This window comes from Pelodiscus sinensis, chromosome 14 (assembly GCF_049634645.1).
Source record: "Pelodiscus sinensis isolate JC-2024 chromosome 14, ASM4963464v1, whole genome shotgun sequence".
NCBI lineage: Eukaryota > Metazoa > Chordata > Testudines > Trionychidae > Pelodiscus > Pelodiscus sinensis.
Window position 1 is genome coordinate 36,687,069 of NC_134724.1, and position 20,702 is coordinate 36,707,770.

General features: G+C 43.1%; 1 protein-coding gene across 8 annotated transcripts in view; it reads left to right on the plus strand.

Moving 5' to 3' along the window:
• Window positions 1-20,702, plus strand: part of CSNK1G1 (casein kinase 1 gamma 1) — a 171,008-nt gene that overhangs the window by 103,116 nt on the left and 47,190 nt on the right. For all 8 annotated transcript variants that reach the window (XM_075897483.1, XM_075897479.1, XM_075897485.1 and 5 more), the window contains one exon: window positions 13,959-14,110. In XM_075897483.1, coding sequence (XP_075753598.1) covers window positions 13,959-14,110 — 152 coding nt within the window. The remainder of the gene's footprint in view (window positions 1-13,958; window positions 14,111-20,702) is intronic.

The following is a 20,702-nucleotide window of genomic DNA, read 5'->3' on the forward strand; positions in this document are numbered from 1 at the left end:
AAATCTACATGTAAAGGAATTTATATGCAAAGTTATATTCTTTGATTTGGTTCCTTTCTTCCAATCATGTACTTGCTCCCTATGTATGAGGGAAAGGACGAATAAGTCACTCAGTAATCAACTTAGCTAAAACTCTTCAGTCATATGAGTCTCACAATGAGGACCCTCGTATAGATGTTTTGGGCTTCCCTCTAACCAGTTACTTTATATGCAAGCTGACATTGTCCAGAAGTGAGAAAAGGAAAGATTAAGTACACTTTAACATAAAATCTGAACTCCATTTTATGCCCACTGAAATGACTGATCTTATATATTTCAGTATCTGGACCTATTTGGTCTTTGATTTATTTGCTGAAACATGCAAAAGGGTGTTGATTGTGATCATGTTCTCGGACTCATTCTCTCGCCTCGCTAAGTTGAAATAATATCCAACTTGTTGGAGTCTGTAGGCCACTAAACCCACAACTATGGATTTTGAAATGGCACTGAATCGGTTTCATCATTGGTGGATTTCAAGCCGGTGACATAAGACCTAGGATTGAAATAGACTTCAGAGAAAAAGCGTAAGTGGAACTAATGAAGACTTGGATACATCAGCAAAATGCAGGACAATGTAACACTTTAAAGACTAACAAGATGGTTTATTAGATGATGAGCTTTCGTGGGCCAGACCCACTTCCTCAGATCAAATAGTGGAAGAAAATAGTCACAACCATATATACCAAAGGATACAATTAAAAAAAATGAACACATATGAAAAGGACAAATCACATTTCAGAACAGGAGGGGGATGCAGGCGTGGGGGGGGAGGAAGGAAGGTAAGTGTCTGTGAATTGATGATATTAGAGGTGGGGAGAGTGGGATGTTTGTGAGTTAATGGTGTTAGAGGTGATAATTGGGAAAGCTATCTTGATAATGTGTAAGATAGTTCAAGTGTTTGTTCAATCCTCTTTGGAGAGTGTCAAATTTTAACATGAATGACAGTTCAGAGGATTCCCTTTCAATTGCAGATGTAAAAGGTCTTTGTAGCAGAATGCAGGTGGTTGTCATTGAGAGAGTGCCCTTTCTGGTTAAAATGGCAAGAAACTGTTTTTTCTTTGTGATCTTGTCTGATATCTGTTTTGTGGGCATTAATCCTTTGGCGAAGTGTCTGAGATGTTTGTCCAATGTACATAGCAGACGGACACTTTCGGCACATGATAGCATAGATTATATTTCTGGATGCGCAGGAATATGTGTTCTTGATCTTATAACTCACTTGGTTAGGTCCATAATGGTATCAGCAGAATAAATATGTGGACAAAGCTGGCAATGGGGTTTGTTGCAAGGGAAGGTACCAGGGTTGGTATTAGTGTGGTATGTCCTGTGGTTGTTGGTAAGAATCATCTTGAGGTTAGGTGGTTGTCTATAGGAGACTATGGGTCTGTCTCCCAGAGCCTCTTGGAGTATGGTATCCTGTTCCAGTATAGGCTGTAGTTTATTGATAATGTGTTGGACAGGTTTAAGTTGGGGGTTGTAGGTGATGACAAGTGGTGTTCTATTGTTGGTTTTCTTGGGTCTGTCTTGAAGTAGATGGTTTCTAGTTATTCGTCTGGCTCTTTCAATTTGCTTTTTTATTTCTCCGGGTGGGTAGTTGAGGTTTATAAATGCTTGGTAGAGATCCTGAAGCTTCTGGTCTCTGTCAGTGGGATTAGAGCAGATGCGGTTGTATCGAAGGGCTTGGCTATAGACGATGGATCGCGTGGTGTGTTTTGGATGGGAGCTGGAAGCATGTAGGTAACTGTATGAGTCGGTGGGTTTTCTGTAGAGAGTGGTGTCTAATTTTCCATTGTTGATTTGTACTGTGGTGTCCAGGAAGTGGATTTCTCGTGTAGAATGGTCCAGGCTGAGGTTGATGGTGGGGTGTAGGTTGTTGAAATCTCTGTGGAATATCTCCAGTGTTTCTTGGCCATAGGTCCAGATCATAAAGATGTCATCGATGTACCGTAGGTAGAGAAGGGGTGAAAGGGGACGGGAGTTGAGGAAACGTTGTTCTAGGTCAGCCATAAAGATGTTAGCATACTGTGGGGCCATGCATGTATCCATGGCTGTGCCGCTGATCTGGAGGTATAAGTTGTTCTCAAACTGGAAATAATTGTGGGTGAGAACAAAGTTACATAGGTCTGCTATCAGGTTGGCAGTAGTGTCCTCTGGGATAGTGTTTCTAATTGCTTGTAATCCGTCTTCATGTGGGATGTTGGTATATAGAGCTTCTACATCCATGGTGGCAAGGATGGTGTTACTGGGGAGGTTATCGATGTTTTGTAGTTTCCTTAGGAAGTCAGTAGTGTCTCGGAGATAGCTGGGGGTATTGGTTGCGAAGGTTGTCCTTTTCATATGTGTTCATTTTTTTAATTGTATCCTTTGGTATATATGGTTGTGACTATTTTCTTCCACTATTTGATCTGAGGAAGTGGGTCTGGCCCACGAAAGCTCATCATCTAATAAACCATCTTGTTAGTCTTTAAAGTGTTACATTGTCCTGCATTTTGCTTCAGCTACCCCAGACTAACACGGCTACATTTCTATCACTTGGATACATCAGTGTTCCCTGTAGCTTTTTTCCATCCACGTACGGCATACGTGTTATGTGCACTGACACCTTTCCTGTTGTGCATCCTCAATAGAAAAAAACCTCCCAGATTTAATAGGTATTTTTAAAAAGTTACCAAATGGATAATTACTCCAGAGCAGGTTAAGCATTTTAGAATTCACTACTGAAAACTAAATTTCAAGTGCAAGAGAAATAAAAACTCAGAAATGCACAGGCCAGTCAAAACCCTAAAATCACACTTTGAAAGGATAAAATTACAGAGAATAACTGTGCATTGCAGGAAATACCAAGTAGTAACAAGCAATAGTACAAGTATGCCTTGAGTAGAGTAAGAGACTCTGTATGTGGAGGTGGGTAGGTGACACTGTGTGTGTGGGTGTGGGTGTGAGCGAGAGAAAAACAGTGTGTGCTGGCTGCTGCTGGTTAAGTTTCTGAGAAACCCTGTCTCTCTAAGACACTTGAAACTCTCCTGCTCTGTACCTGAACCCTGTTGTCTGCCCTTCTCTATCCTGCAGAGATGGGGTACATGGGGGGTGAGAGACTGAGAAAATCTTGAGTTAAAAAGGGCACTGCCTCTTTAAGGGACTCACCCTTTAGTGTAGCCCTCAGACCATAGTAAAAGTCTTCCTGAGCTAGGCTCTGTCCCCCTCCTCTGCTCTGAGAAGATGGGAGACACAGGGAGTGGTGGTGGTGGTGGGGGGAGAGTGTGTGTGACTCACAGACTGAGAGCTGGCTGCTGGTAGTCTGACAGTGCACTGTCTCTTTGGGTATGTCTAGACTACATGCCTCTGTTGCCAGAGGCATGTAGATTAGACTACCCGGCATAGGAAAATGAAGCGGCAATTTAAGTAATTGCCGCTTCATTTAAATTTAAATGGCTGCCGCGCTGAGCCGACAAACAGCTCCGCAGTCAGCTGGATGCTCCGCGGTCAGCGCGGTAGTCTGGACGCTCCATGGTCAACATCAAAGGCATTTGTCGACCTCCCAGGTATGCCTCCTGGGATGAGGCATACTTGGGAGGTTGACAAATGCCTTTGTCGACCGCGGAACGTCCAGACTACTGCACTGAGCCGACAAACAGCTGATCGGCTCAGCGCGGCAGCCATTTAAATTTAAATGAAGCGGCGATTATTTAAATTGCCACTTCATTTTCCTATGCCGGGTAGTCTAATCTACATGCCTCTGTTGCCAGAGGCATGTAGTCTAGACATACCCTTTAAGGAAGACAGACAGTCACTCACCATCCTGACTGTAGCAGCTCCAAGTAGTCCTGAGCCACACTGTGTGCCACACCCCCACCCCATTCTCTCCTGCTCTGTGGAGTTGGGGTACAGAGGCTGAGGGATCCCCTGGCATCAGGACTCCCTTCCCCCTTATGCTGCACAGCTATAGGAGGGTCCCTTCTGGGAGCAGCTGCAGGACAGAGCAATGTTGGCGGAGAGGTAACTGACACCTGTTGGCAGCAGCGGGCACTCTGCTAAATAGCTGAGCAGCATGTGAATCTCCTGTGTGGCTGCATAAGTGTCCAGGGAACACAGCACATTGCGCCTGCCAGATCCGCTCAAAGGGCTCTCAAGAACACTTAGCTTGAGTTGGGTTTCGAAACTGATGAGCTTCTCGCTGCTTTCTGAGCACATTTTGAAAGACAAGCACTTGGAGCATTTTGCTCATCTCTGAAGTGTAATTTAAACTGTGAAAAGAACCTTTAATTGTTTGGCTAGAATCATAATTTAGTTTTATGAATAATAATGTAAACACTTTCCAGTAACGTCTCATAATGAAAACAAACTGCATTTTCACTTACAAAATGTGAAGTGTATTACTTAGCAGAGCCCAGTTATAATGGCAGAAGAGTAGCGTGTACAAGTAATCAGAGAAATAAGAAATGCCACTCCTACTGGTTATCAAAATTATTAGATGAGTGGGTTCTTCTCTGCTTGAGATTTAATCCAAATCATTTGGGGTTTTTGCTAGTGGCAAGTACAAAAGTGCTCTTCCTCTGTGCTTTTCCTTCTCTGATTTCTGTTCTGTTTTTTCTACATCTTCAACATATAATCCCAAATGGCTCCCATGCTGCTCAGGATTCAGTGTACTACTTATTTCCTGGTGAGATACAGGCGCCATCCTCGTTACCTGAAATCGATTTGAATTCTTCTGCATTAACTTTTCTTTATGTAATTTGGGCTTCAGTGAAGTATCAAGTAAATACAAAAATTGCTCACATGCTTCTGTGAAGTGAAAGAGGCATGAAAGGTAAACCGCAAGAAAGCTGCAGGCGAAGACCAGGTCACTGGGGAAACACTGCAAGTTTGCTGTGAGACAACTGATAAAATTGCTGAACTCTTCAACAAAGTATGGGACCATAAAAAGCCTCCTGACTTTGGGAAAGGGATTCTAATCAAATACCAACGTGAAATGACCTGATTGTAACACATGTTCCTCTACTTTTAGCGATGGGTAAAGTTGGTGATACTCTGTGCCTCAACGCAACTCCTGACACCCACGTATTCAGCACTGTCATATCATTGATATGTTTTGTACCGAGTTTGCCCTGAGGTATCATTCCAAATGTCTTGATATGCTGAACATTAATATCACATCGGTATGTGCTTTCATTGTATTTGAAGTTACTCGGGGGTGGGTGTGTGTGTGTATTGAATATAAATATAAAAAATAAAATGTGTTACTGAAAGATACTGTGAGGTTGCAAACACCTTCCCCCCCATCTTCTCCCCCCCCATGGAGCCTTTCAGGTACAACAGTGAAGAAGCTAGGCTATTGGCACTGTCTGTTGACAAAGACAATAGACTATGGGAAAGATTTGTCCTCAGCTGGGAACTTTTCAACCAGCCTGTGAAGAATGGGTGCTGTGACTCATCGAAGTATGCAAGGGCATGTGACCAAGCCACAAGATGCTACAATCCATTTTGGTATCTGTTTTACCACAAACAGGGCAGGCAACCTGGCTTGAAACAAAGTGGGTCCTGCCAGATGTAGAGACTATAAAAGATGGGGAATGACTTCTCATACCCTCACTCCTTACACAAGAAAACATCTGGAAACACCCGATGAACAAAGACTGAATGTGGGAAGTTTTGGTCCCAGGCTAAATGAATTTCTAGCCTGGGTATAGAAACTTGATGGACTGTTTGTATCATCAGTCAGGGTGAGGATTTCTATCAGCAATCTCTATCTAGTATAGCGGGCTTAGTTTGCATTTTTCTTTAATTTCCTACGTAATCTGCCCTGATCTGTTTGCTGTCACTTTTAATCACTTAAAATCTCTCAGCAGTTAATAAACTTGTTTTATGTTTTGTCTTAACTAGTGTGTTGGAGTGAAGTGCTTGGGAAAATTTCAGCTCACCAAGTAATGGCTTGTTACTGTCACATTGAGGGGGAAGCAAACTAAATGAGCGTGCATTGTACAGATTCTTGTGCAGGGTAAAAAAGTAGAATTCTGGGTTTTTACTCAAGTGCAAGGCTGGGGAGCTGGGAAATTGTCTGGCCCTTCCATTGTTGATCTAAGGGTGGCTTAAGTAGAGCACTCAGATGACTCAGTTGGAGGTGTGTTTCTACTTGGTGTTGTATGATGATAATCCCCAGAGTCCCTGGCTGGGCTGTGTATCCTCAGCAGAGCAGAGTGGGAACAGTCAACACAGCTGACCTGTCAGTGGGCACAGTAGTTCTGATAGCTTCCAGACTGCAGCTGGGGGGTCAGCCCACTTCATAAGCAGAATAAAGGAAGTGGTTGAGGCAAAGATAAAGAAAGAGCAGGATGAATTTCAATCCAGAAGACATTGTCAACCAGATTTTCATCTAAATTACTGAGCGCGCACTGAATGGCAAGAATTACTCACCATAAACCTCAGAACTTAAAAAAAGCACTGGAAAGCCTCTGTCACAATTCATTCTGGAACATCCTGAAGTATTGTTGGTATGCCAGCAAAAATAATCATCACCGCTTTATATCAAGGTGCAACGTGAACACTGGAGTAAATGTAGGCTTGAGCAAGTGGTTCAGTATAGAAGACTAGGTCTTGCAAATGATGTAGCTCTTCTAAATGACAGCTCAGCCATCATGCAAGGCTGGGAAAAAAAAATCCGGGCTAATTGTTGTGAAAGATCCATCCCAGCAACTACCAACTTGAGCATTTTGTAAGAAGGCAAAGGAATACAAGTGAGTCAATGTACATATCTTGGCAGGAACATGCAAATGAATGGGGATGTCCACAAGGAAGCCTCACAAATTGGCAAGGCAGTCACTGTACTCACCAGCTTAAACAAGATTTGGTTATTGAAAATCCACAATTTAAAGTCAACATTTGAGCTGAAGGCTCATCATTTTAATTCCCTTTTGTTGGATGGATGTGGAAACTGGAAATCCACCAAAGCTACAGACTCTAAATGCCCATGAAAGCTGATGCCTTAGACAAATACTAGGTATTAAATGGAATGAATCCATGCTCCATCCTGAGATTGATCAGTTAACTCCTCATTTCTGAAGCTATCCGGAAAAGATGGAAACATTTGAGACATGTTTACAAATGAAGCCAGAGTGGAGAGGGCTATTTTACTGAATACTACAGATGTCAAATCCCGTGTAATTAGTTAACGGGTTAAATGATGCTTCTGGCCCCATGTGAGGCTGCTGACTCCCAACCCGTGTTGACTGGGAGCTGCTAGCCCTGTGGGAGGGCTGCTCCTGACTGTTAACCATTATCCAGTAAGCATCACCTTACAACACCATTAAGAGTGATGCTTACTGGGTAACCAGTTACCCGGTCACATTCCTGCTACATCCTGGCACAGTCTTAGACAGACAGTGTTGATTGTAGTCGATATTTCACTCCTGAGGATTACCGAGGCTGAATTGAAGCAGCTCCTGCATGTGTGTGGCTGCAGATCAGGTCTTTGTGCTGCAGCCGTCGGTGGAAGTAATTGCTGGATGGTGTGTCAGAGTCCTACCACAGAGGAAGAAACAAGGCAGTGCTCCAGAAAAGCCTTTGGCAGAGAATTACAGATTATTTTGAGGAAAGTTTCCTAGAGAGCTGAGTGGGAGGGTTCATGGGACAACCGGACGTGCACAGACCAGCTGTTGCACAGGGGACCCCTGTCTAGCTGTACAGGAGAAGAAGCCGATAGCAACTGTAGCTGTGTTGGTTATTTCACTACCTCTGCTAGTGGGATTACAAAAGGAGTACATGGACAGATGTGTCCCTGCAGTATAGAAGCAGCATTGTAATTTACCAGAGGTTCCCTCCTCTGCATCAGGTCAGCACAGCTGGACTGCTGGGAGTGGCCAGAGTCTGCATGAGTCAAAAAACGTCCTGGCTTGTCATGCCACTGGATCACCCTGTTGCCAGTCCCCATCCTTCTCCACTTGCTCATCCAGCACAGCGTCCTTGGGGGTTCCTCTCTTGGCTATTCTCACCCCTAATGTGTCCATGGAGCTCTGGGTGGTGGAGGTAAGTTGCTGTTGAGGATGGCATGGAGCTCCATGTAGAACAGCTTCTCTGTGACAGTTGGCCTCCCTTGCCTTCTGGTATGCCTGCCACAGCTTGATTTTTTTTTTTTTTTTTTTTTTTTTTTAATGGCACTGCTGTATGTCCCTATCATAGTCCTGGTCTTGCGTGCTCCAAGTGAGCTGGGCATAGATGTCAGAGTTCCTGGGGCTCTCAGACATTTCAAAGTGGAAGTGCCGCATGGAGTCAGCAGGGATCCCTGCTGGCCCCAGATTCCATGCAGCCTTCCAACTTTGAAATGTACAAAATCCCCAGCTGGGCTCTTGGTATGTTTCAAAGGTGGAAGGCGCACTAGTCCTTATTGACTAATCGAATAGTCGATGGAAATTCCATTGAATATTTGATTAGCTAGTTAATCAATATTTAACATCCCTAGTGTGTGATTATAGCTAATCAGACTGTGCAGTAACATTCTAGTACCAGGGTTTGTTACAAAGGAGAGGATTCGTTACCTAAAAGTAGAAGGAATATGTTGCCATAGGGACTGGCCACAAGAAGAGCTCAGTTCAGAAAGTAAGTGGAGCACTGAGATGGAGAGGAGAGCCCATGATTCAGAAGAGATTGTTATGGCACAGTAAAAAAAGGTTGCTGAGGCCCCATCTGGAATATGATGGGCAATTTCAAGCACTATTTATAGAGAGGATATGCAAGAATGGTGATAGGGCATAAGAGGGTAATGAGAATGATGCCTCAGAAAAGAGGTTAGAGGAATTAGATGAAGGTACACAAAATGGATACCACAGTAGTCAGAGGATAAGAGGCTCATAAACCAAAAGGGCAAAGAGAAAGGTACTTCAGGTTAATTATATATTAAAATGTTCTTTGCCAGTGTTTGTTTAAATATTTTAATGCTTCTAATTTACATTTCTCATTTATACTCTTTTCACATGGACAAGTCAGTTTAACTTTCTGCTTATGTGCCCGGACCATGCTGCAATTCTGAGATTTAAAAAAGTCCTTGAAGCCTTTAAAAAAAAAAAAAAAAAAAAAAAAAAAAATGTAACCGTAGGTCTTGTCATATGATGAGGTGTCTTTAAAAGCACCTGCTAAACAGAAACTTTAAATCTAAACTACTTGAAATTGCTAAAAAGATGAGTCATTAATAGGAGTTGAAGAGAAAACATCCATGCACAGATTAATGTTTGGTATGGACTCCAAAATACTTTAATAGAATCTGACACTATGAATATAACCAGTTTTGTCTTTTCTCTAGAAAAGTCCATATGAACCATTACTGCCTGTCCTTTTAATATTGGATGGGAGAAAGGAGCTAAGGAGACAGCTGTGCTAATTGTATTATGTAGCCTTGAAACTTCCCGAACACGTTGCCAATATTTACTGTATGCAGAAGAGGGAAGTTGTATGTAGAAGTGGGAATTGTATCCACTGCTGCCCTTTATTTGTTTGCAACATTTTGGCTATTCTGATAATAGGTTTAGTTTTTGAGAACATCTCATTGAACTTTTGAGATGGCTGATGGATCTAATATTGCTCTTGTGCTAATTCCCAGAAGCTGGTTGTGCAGACAGCTGTACTTGTTCAATATAACAAGACGTAACACAGCCTATTAAATTGTTCAAGTCAGTAAAACTTAGAGTCAAATCGAGTATGAACTGGATTGTTGAAATAAAAACAACAGTGTTAAGGGTCTTTCAGTCTTATGCCAGTGACAGGTTGGCATGATGACAAACTGAGAAGCTCTGGAAATGAGAAAATAATGTTTATGGTAGAAATCAGATGTGTTTTTGGATGCTCTTTATCCTAGCTGATGCTCTTTAAATAGGGGAAGGAACACAAGGACTGGACCAACATGACTGCTGTTACTCCTTCCTTCTCCTGATACTTTTGGGCCTTTTCATTTTGATGCTGAAAGGCATCCTGACCAGCCGTGAAAGAGGGAACCAGATGAAATTGAATCAGTAATCCCATCAGATTTATTGCTTGGCAAGACACCTGCTAAATGAACAGAGAATAGAAAGCTATTAAGAGTCCATAGGCTGCATAGTGTCAAATGTCAGGCAACAGCAACTGCTAGATTCTTTCTAACATAAGTAAATTAGGCTTGTTATCCCAACTCTCCATCTGGAAACCCACATCTGTCCTAGTTCTGCCTCTGTCTCTCCCACCCCCTTTATAGTTTGTTACACAGAAGGACGGACTAAATGATCCCATTTCCCATTGGTCCCTTCTGCTCTTGGAATCAGTAGAATCTATTGATTTGTCTTCTGCCTTTTCTATTGCCGTGAATCTACCCCCGCCTGCCACTTCTGTCCTCTCTTCCAATGTCCATTGCCACTCTTCAGTCTCTTCCCAGTCTGTTTTCTCCTGCTGCTCATCTTCAGTCACTTGGTTTATTTTTATTACCTGTGCTGATTCCCCAAGATCAGATTCTCAGAGTCTGAGTCTGCCTCTGCCTCTTCTTTGTCCCTACAGCACCTTTGGCGACTTGCTTCTATGTTGTTGGTACCCAGCAAGGGACCGGGGGACCTGCTGGGAAGTTAGAGTGAGTGCTAGTACAGTCTGCTAGGGCCAGTAGAGTGCCCCGGGTAACTCCAGCTGTGCACATTGAGATGACCCAGTCCTTATGAATGAGGTATGGCTGGTCTTTGAAATAGAATCTTAGGGCTGGAAGAGACCTCAGGAGTCATCAAGGGTATGTCTAGACTACATGCCTTTGACGTCAGAGGCATGTAAATTAGGCTATCAGACATAGGAAAATGAAGCGGCGATTTAAATAATTGCCGCTTCATTTAAATTTACATGGCTGCCGCGCTGAGCCGACAAACAGCTGATCAGCTGTTTGTCGGCTCAGCGCGGCAGCCATGTAAATTTAAATGAAGCGGCAATTATTTAAATCGCCGCTTCATTTTCCTATGTCTGATAGCCTAATTTACATGCCTCTGGCGACAGGCATGTAGTCTAGACGTACCCTAAGTCCAGACCCCTGCTCAAAGCAGGACCAATCCAACCTAAATCAACCCAGCCAGGACTTTGTCGAGCCAGGACGTAAAAACCTCTAAGGATGGAGATTCCACCACTTCCCTGGGGAACCCATCCCAGTGTGTCACCACCTTCCTAGGGAATGGTTTTTCCTAATATCCAACCTAGACCTCCCCCGTGGTAACGTGAGACCATTGCTCCTTGTTCTGCCATCCTTCGCTACTGAATGCCTGAAATGCCACCAGTCACTACTGAATGCTTGCTGGAGCAAACTTGGCCCTGTGCTACTCATGTTCTACTTTCAGTTGGTCCTGTGTTGAAGAAAGGGAACACTCTTGAGTGGTACTGCTCTGTTCTAGTAGACATGGTACATTCTCTTCCTTGTCTTACCTCAGTTGTTTGGATCAAATACAAAGATCCATTAAGTGTTTCAGCCCACAAAGATCATCCTTTCAACACGGTAAGTCTTTGTGTAGCTGTGGAACATAGAACATTAAAAATTCGGGTGACTAGACATGCAGCTTGTACAAGTACTTGAAGTACCTCACTGATCTGTTTTGGTGGCTGGCTGACTGCAGTATAAATCCCCCAAACTGATGAATTAACATAAGCAAACAATTAAAAAAAAAAAAAGAACAAGCCTTGACAAGCTGTACTTTGTATGAACAAAACTTTATTTATACTGGACACGCTTTAGTTACATTTCATACTGTGCCAGTAACACTTCAGTAGGATTCAGTTTAGAAACCTCTGTGCAACAGTCCTTGCTTATTTAAGAGCTGGTGAATGCTGTTGTTTATGTTGTGAGTCATGCATTATGTGGGTTAACTGGGTTTTCCTCTATCTGCAATAGAGATAAAAGTTGCTGTAGTTATGAGTTTGCTCTATTTTGAAGGTTCTTCCTTCCCACCATCTTTGCCTTTGGGGAGGAAAATAGTTTGTGATCAAGTAACAAAAAATTGTATAATGCACAGGCAGGCAGAATTAAGGTACGTGGGCTCCTTTATTTGTGGCACTTCCTAAATTTTAAGTACTTGATTCTTGTAATCTCAATTTTAAATATATGTGGAATCCTCACTTACAATACCTGATCTAGTTTAAATGCTACTTAGGACACTTTGCAGTTGATTGCCCCTTTCTCCCCTGCAACAGTTGTTTTGCCCTTACACATCACATGCTGAGCCTCAGCCAATCATTAATTTCACTGGTCAAGCTTTCTGACTGGCTAGGCCTGGGGCAGGGAGCCAATCAAAAAGAAGTGGTAAGGTTACCTGGCCACAAGGGACTGTTTTCCAGTACCATTCTGAAAGTCCAAGCAGATGTGGTTTTTATATGTTCATTTGAATGCCGTTTATCAAATAAATGCATTAGTGTATTACATTAGTCATTTATAATTAATTCCGTACAAAAATCTGGGTTGTGGTGAAAATAATAGATCAAACTTTGGTTCAGAAACCGATATTCTCTCCTTCTCTTTCCCCCCTCCCCCCAATACCATTGATTCCTTTGGGAAAAATAGTTTTGACTTAAAATGCAGTTTTGGTGACCAATTCTGTTGTAAGTCTGAGAACTCCCTGTAGTAATTTTGCCTAGAACAGAATGTATGTTACATAGTGTTCTGAGACTCTTTGGATTTACTGATGTCTGAGAACTAGTTGTTTAAATAAACATCTGATTGTTGTCTATGTAATGAATGTTATCTGCGCAGCAGTAACTTGTTTAAAAATGAACAAGTCAGTTTGGCATTGGGCTTGAAGCCTTTGAGGTTGTGGTTCAAAATAAATACCCCTGGTTACCTTTTGCAACTGCTTATGAAGCAAAGCCTGAAAGCATATTCTACAACAAAATACAATGCTTCTGCTGCATTGAAGGCGGCTGTAAGATAGATGTAAGGCGACTGAGTTGCCCGAACTAGAAGAAACCTTGGAGTGCTGTTCCGCAAATCACATGGCATTGAATCAACTCTATATAGTGATCAATCAGCATTCTTCCACAGAGCAGCACATTCAAGAAGTGCTTTGGTTGGTTCAGTGAGTCTTCAAAACAAACCAGTGAAAGAGGAATCTGCAAGATCAGCCTTGTGTTAACTGAGCTGTTGTTCCCTCTTTTTGGTGCCCTTTGGAAAAGAATTTGCATTTATCATCCAGTATTGTCATCAGAGTTGAATATATGTTTTGTTTTACTGGCATGTTGAAAATGTATTCCTGTGCCTTTTTGGCAATCAGAACTGGTTATAGTTAGCAACCACTTATCAAGGATTTTGTGTATGTATTTTACAGATAAGTTTAACTGGTTTGATAGATTACTTATTTCACTCAGTGAAATGAGATTATATAAAGGTTAAAAATCTTCACATTTATAAAGGAGAAATTACAGTGCTTTTGTGAGTTTAATTATAACTGTCATCTATTAATATCTGCAAAGACTATGCTGAAAACAACCCACATTCCTTTACAAAGGACATCTTTCATGACTGCTTTTTTAAAATTAAAAAGGTTTTATCTCTTTCCAGTTACTTGAACTAGTCACAACATAGACTTGTTTGAGGTTCATAGTCCTCAAATGTTTAGTTTAAAACAGGGGGCTTCTTACAAACGATACCTTATGACCACATTTTTGCAGTGACTGAATTAAATATTTCTTACACTTATTGTATTTGTTGCCTTAAAATCCATATGCTTTACAAAGCTTTACTTTGAGAAGAACATGTATCGGTCTGTGCTCCTTTCCATCCATATCAATGAATATTCACTGAAACCTTTTTCTGCTTGCACTGCAAAGCCTGTAAAGGGGACTATGAGTTAAGCAGTAAAAAACTCAACTTCAGGACAACAAAAGGTGTAATAGGAGCGACGCTTGTGCAGTCCTGCTCACGTGTTTATTTTTTTCCCTTGTTCTTACAGCTGAAGGCCTCCCCCAGGTGTATTACTTTGGTCCGTGTGGAAAGTACAATGCCATGGTACTAGAACTCCTTGGTCCTAGCTTGGAAGATTTGTTTGACCTTTGTGATAGAACTTTCACTTTGAAGACGGTATTAATGATAGCCATCCAGCTGGTGAGTAGTGACCTTGCTGGCAGGGTCTCTGCCACCTTGTTTGAATTATTCCAATGTGTTAATCCAGCAATATCTTAACTATACACGGGTGAAAGTAATAGCTATGGGCATATCTGCTTTCTCTCTCTTGTAAGGATATTACTTGGAATGGGGTACAGAATTTCTAGGCATGGGAGGAGAGGGAACTACTATTCCTTCCAAATTTGAGTGAAGTTCTTATTTAGGAGGGAAGAGATGGTTAGTTCTCTGCTTTCTTCCACTCTGTATTAAGCTAATTAGTCTTTAATTACTTTCTAGATCATTAATAGGTACAGGTACCACTCCTTAAGTATAATTGATCAGAGTCATTGAATGCCTAGTCTTCAGTTGAGCAGATGGTGTCATTGCTATTCTGAGCATCAAGGATAAATCAGACTGGGGAGTTCTGTAAGGTTCCAAAATGTACTTGAAGCAAAGAAAGTCAAAATGTAGCTATGCTATTAAACAACATTCTGACGTGCTAGCAATGGAGTAAGTTCACAGTAACACTCGGTTAATGCATGCATTTAACTAACTATAGTGCCTTGAAACATTATAGCATGACATAAAACAGACATGCAGGGAACCATGCACTGTATTAAAGTAGCATGAGTCCTCACACTAACTGTGCTTGTGTCCCTAGAATTTGTGCCTTGCAGTGAATCTGAAATATAGTACTATTGTAATTCTTACCCTGAACCCTCGGCACACCCCACACATTCTAGGGCCACAAACGCAGTTAGCAAAATTACCCTATCCCAGGAGACCATCTTGGTTACAACAATCTAGCCACCTGGAGAGATGAAGGGCCATTCATGCAGCCCATTCTCTAGCATATGCTGCCCATTGCTGATATATTGTGTCTGAGAAGGTCACTTTTAGGTTAGATCTTTAAGCTAACGATCAGAGGAGTGGGCCGTGAAAAGTCACTTGGACCCAGTGTGCACTGCCATGGCTGAACATATTCGATCCAATCTTGCTTGTGTGGCACAAATAGACTACAGCTATTTGAAAGAGAACCTGGAAACTTGGCCATAGCACCATCTACACTGCAAATGGTGGCACTGTTTTCTTTAGGAGAGTCTAGTCCCATTTCTCCTGAGCTACGGGTTTTCCCCTTCTCCTTCCATTTCACCTGTTACTCTCAGTAGCTAGATCTGCAGAACCCCTTGGCTCCACCCCCACCAACAAGAATTATGTTATGCACCAATATGTAGAGCCTTGTGCAGATCCAAAATTTGTATCTGCAAAAATGAGCTGCAGTGACATTCACAGATGCAGATTCCCGTGAGTAGAAAATGGATATCTGAAGATTTGTGGGGTTCTAGATAGATACAAATTTATATCTGCATTCACATCCATATCTGCAAAAATGAGCTGCAGCCATCCACATCTGCAGATGTGGGTACCTGCAGATATACATGGATTTGCAAGGCTCTACCAATATGAACATCACCTCCATATTGGTGCACATAAAGAAAATTCATTCTGCTCAGGGGTGAGAAAAATTAGAGGGAGTGCTGCTGCAGTGTCTTGTTTTTTCATGCCAAGAGGTCACTTCATACTTCCCATGACACATTTAAAAGTCAGTTCTATGAATAAATATGAAGAGCTAAATACATATAGCTTGGCTAAGAAACAACAAGGGTCTTAGATTTGTAGATATGTGAATTGAGTAAAGGGAGCCACATGGGAGAGGAATCAGATATTCAAGGAATGTAATTAGAGTAATGAGAGAAGTTACAAAGTAAGTGTTAAGCTCTATATTGGGAAAATCTTCCTGGCAATGAGGCCTGTTGCATTGTGGTTAGTATCTCTAGGGAAGAGATGAAACCCTCTTGTTTAGAATATCTAAAATTAGACTCTGTGATAGGAAATAATCCTGCCTTGGCAGGAAGATGAACTAGATGGGTCTTAATGTCTTTGCCATCTCCATTTTACACTCAAATGCAATTAGATGGACTCTTAGGGGATTTTTTTTCTTACTACAATACTCCTAGTATTTCAGATACTTTAAAAGTAGCGTAATAAATGTTTGAGAGCAAGAACAGTTTTCCTTCCCCATTGAGAATTTCATAGGTGTATTGATCCTGCATAGCTCCTTCATCTTTGGTGCTTCATAATGTCCCCTTGACAATATCAGGCTGACATAATGTCTTCCTAGCCGCAGCTGCAACAGAATCCCAAGATAATTTACTTCAGGGAAATGACATTCCTGTAGTGAGGCAAAGTTGTAAAGTGGCTTCTTGTGTATTGCCAGTCTCAACATTTACAAATCATGAGTCAGACCCTAAAAAGAGCAAGGTTATTTAAAACGCTTTTGGTCTGTATTCTGACTTTTTTGAATTCCCATGCTTACCCCCAAAGTGTGTGAACAGAGCGTTGTCAATTACCATATGAATCCGGAGTAATAGTGTTGCCATTTTTCCTGACCAGATGGACTGGATGCCATTACTGCAAATGGCTTCAGTGCAGGAAGTTGTCAGCCTAAGGTCATGTGACTTAAGTCTTTGTAAACATTCTTGCTAAAGAAGCAAACCAAAATCCAGACCCATTTGTGCTGGTACTGGGCAAACTGGAGGCAGTCCATGCCTCAGAAATTACAATGGAATGCAAATCATCGTGATGAGATTGTGATATGGAACCCACCTTAGAGAGGGGGTGCCAAACATCCATCATGAAGGAATAGCTTTTAATACCTGTTGAGCTGATCTGGATTCAAACAGGTGAGCTACAAATCAGCTCTGTACTTGATTAGCAATGGCCTGAGGCATGCCACTCCCCGTAAACACCTTGGAGAATGGGGACTGCTTTCTAGAAAGTCAGTCTTAGTCCAGGCGTGGGCAATTCATTTGTCATGAACTTTAGTTCGTAGGTCACGGGTCAGGTCCATCCCCCCTCACTCTCCTCTGGAAGAGGTGGGGCCTCGGGTGGAAGTAGCTGTTCTCTCTAGGTGCGCCGCTGGTGGGGAGAGGAGACTTTGCGCACTCCCTCACCTGCAGGCCAATCCAGGCCTGGGGGCGGAGGACTGCACCAAGTCCCTTGCCCCCTGCCCTGCCAAGGGTGTGTGATGCCTACAGGGAACTGCCAGCCTTTTTGAACAGCTGACGGTTCTTTCTAAGTGCTGTGCAGCCCTGGAGGGGGGGAGACTTCACTTGCTCCTCTGCCCGTAGATCCCGATTGGTCTGGGGCAGGAGAACACAGTCATTTTCTGTTCAAAACTGGTGGCTCCCTCTGCACAGCTGGCAAGGGGAGGGAGCTACCAGCTGCTTTCAACAGCGAATGACTCTGCGCACTCTGTCGCCCCCAGATCCCGATTGGCCTGGGGCGGGCTGGATCAATGGCTTGGTGGGCCAGATCCCGCCTGTGAGCCCTATCTTGCCCACCCTGTCTTGGTCAATCAAGGTGTGATCTTTTGGTGTTTCCACAGGCAGGTTTTTCTGTTTTCTGAACACGAGGAAAGTGTCTCTTTGCTGTCACACTCACTCTACACTTAAGTGCCCCCATCTGGCTCTAAAAGGGACAGCTCCTATTAATCAAAATAAAAATGATAAACATACAATAAAAGACATAACACAAGTTCCAGGTTCCCTTTAAATACAATGCTTTGCAATATAAAATTATTCCAACAGTTACTCCTGAGTGCTAGTACTAACATTTACATGCTTGCTTCTTTTTGCGTCTGTGTAGGTCATCTGCACTGTGAATTCAGAACCTTCATATTGACAATATAGATTTCTTCTGCTTCAGCTATAAATACATGGGTATATAGCCATCAGGTCCATCTCATCCAGTATCCTGGTTGCCCTTACTATCTGTTGTCTAAAACCCTAAGACTTGGAAAATCTGCACTGGTTTGTCACGTAGATAATCCTGTTGCAATAACGGTCTCCTGGGATGATGTAGTAATGGAGAGTGGATGACAGCTGAACATGGAGCCTTCTAGTTTGTAGAACTAAAGAGTTGGAAATAAAAGCAGTGCAGTTTTTTTAGATCTTACCTGCATAGAATCCTAGGGCTGGAAGAGACCTCAAGAGTCATTGAGTCCGGCCCTCTGCCCAAAGCAGGACCAACCCCAACTAAATCATCCCAGCCAGGGCTTTGTCAAGCCGGGACTTAAAAACCTCTAGGGATGGAGATTCCACCACCTCCCTAGGGAACCTATTCCAGTGCTTCACTACCCTCCTAGTGAATGGTTTTTCCTAATATCCAACCTAGATCTCCCCCACTGCAACTTGAGACCATTGCTCCTTTTTCTGCCATCTGTCACCACTGAGAACAGCCTCTCTTCATTCACTTTGGAACCCCCCCTTCAGGTAATTACAAAGGCTGCTGTCAATTCCCCCCTCACTCTCCTTTTCTGCAGACTAAACAAGCCCAAATTGCTCACCCTCTCCTCGTAAGTCATGTGCTTCAGCCCCCCTGATCATTTTTGTTACCCTCTGCTGAACCCTCTCCAATGTGTCCACATCCTTTCTGTAGTGGAAGGCCATGGGCTCTGCACATAAATGAGCCAAATCAGTGTTCCTGGAGTGCATTAATTCAGTGACTACATAATCTAAAAAATGTTTGATCTTTCCAAACTCCCACTTTGTCCTTGCCTACACACCATGCTATGAGAGTACATTTTTAAAAAGAAATGAAACAAGGCAGTACTGATTTTTATTTGGGTGTTGGCTTGGTGTCTTTTACTGGGATGGTCAACGAAAAAAAATGACCTACCCTGATAGGAAAGATATAAAATCAAGCAAAGTACTCCTCCTGCCTTTTAAATCTTACTTTGTATGAGGCTTTAGCTAGCCTTCCAACACCTTTTCAAGGGACACTTCTCCAGGCTGAATTTATTCCACACATACCTCTTGATCTTCAAACAACCTTCAAATTGTTTGTGAAACTAAAAATTGAAATGTGTGTGACAAATGGCCTAAGCGTGAGATGTCCCGTGTTCTGCTTCTTGCCATAATTATTTTATAGTGGTGAACTATCAAACCTGATTTACAACATTTTTTCCATTGGATATTAAATGACTTTGTGCAACTGAAAAAAATGGTGCATGTACAAATAGTTCTTTGCATGGTGTCTGTGAACTGAAGGCAGGGTCTTTTTGGTCCACATGCTTGTCTGTATGCCTTTTAGCCTAGCTGGCTCCAAGAGCATAAAAGGAGTGGCCCAACCACTCTTCCGTTCCGTCGAACGGCTGAAGGTCCGTGAGCTTAGATTGCTCACACATCCTCAATACTTTCCTCATCGGTTTTTCTTGTTTCATTTGCTTTTAGGGCACATTTTTATGTGTAGCTTATTTTTTAGTAACATTTTTCTTCTAAAAGTAAAGAGGAGGAGATGCCTTGCAGCCACAGGCTTTGTATGGAGTTAGGAGGGGGAGGCCTCTCCGGATTCTTGGAGTGGCCCAGCCTTATCAGTTAAGGGTTGACACTTTCATATCCCTAATGTGCACCACCAGTAGAAAGAAACAAACCTAGGTGTGGGTGCTTTTGCTAATGAGCTGGGCAGTATTTGAATCTCTCCAGAACAGCCGCACAAGCCCCCAGCTTACAGGGAACACTGGTGGACACTAAGGATGTTAAGGACTAGTCGAGAAGCAAATGCTTATATCAGATAGTCAGTTGACTAGTCAATTTCCCCTTCTCCCCCACCCCTGCTGCCTCTAAGACAGACAACAAAGAGGGGGTGAGGAAAGGTGGTACTTCAAAGCGCGGCTCAGCTGTGCGGCGCTGCCCCTTTGAAATGCAAGGTGGCATTTCCATGGACCCCGGGTTCTGGGGAAATGCGTCGTGGAGCCTGGGATCAGCTGGGGAGTGCCCAGCTCACCCCGGGCTCCACATGGCATTTCAAATCAGCAGCGCAGCATGGAGCCCGGGGTCAGCAGGGTACTCTGAGTCTCCTGCTGACTCCGGGCTCTATGCTCCACACTTCAAAGTGGGCATGCCTGCATGCAGCCTGCAGTCAGTAGGACTTCCCACTGGGCTGCATCCGCACTTCTGCATTCCCAGTGGGGGATCTTGTACATTTCAAAGGAGGAATGCAGAAGTGCCTATCAACTAGTTGATGGAAATTCCATCCACTATTTGACTAGTAAACTAACCAATAGTTAGCATCCCTAGTGGACACCGTCTGTAAACATTGTAAAGAAAAATGCCTGCACATAGTTTCTCAAGGTCCCTTCCCCTTTATCCAGCTTCTCCATGCTTGGTGGGATTGGGTGGAGTTGGTAGAGTCTGACAGGTCTTGATTTGTGGCATGACTGGAGACATGCCCTTTCCAACCACATCTCCCCTCTCCCATGCCTACTTCCTTCTGTTCCTCCTCCTCCTCCTCACTGGTCACATAGAGATCTTTCTTAGGCTTTTCTTCTACCCCAGCCACCAGCACAGTCTTGCAGCTCCCATTAGCCAAAAACCGGCCAATGGGAGCTGTCTGGATCATTCTTGTGGTGCAGGCAAAATGCAAAGTACCTTCTCTCCCCCCCCCTCAGTGGCGCATGGTCCCCACAGCCAGCCACTGAGTGGCCAGTGGGGCAAGGAAGGCAGGGAGCCTGCTTGAGGCTCCTGCTGGC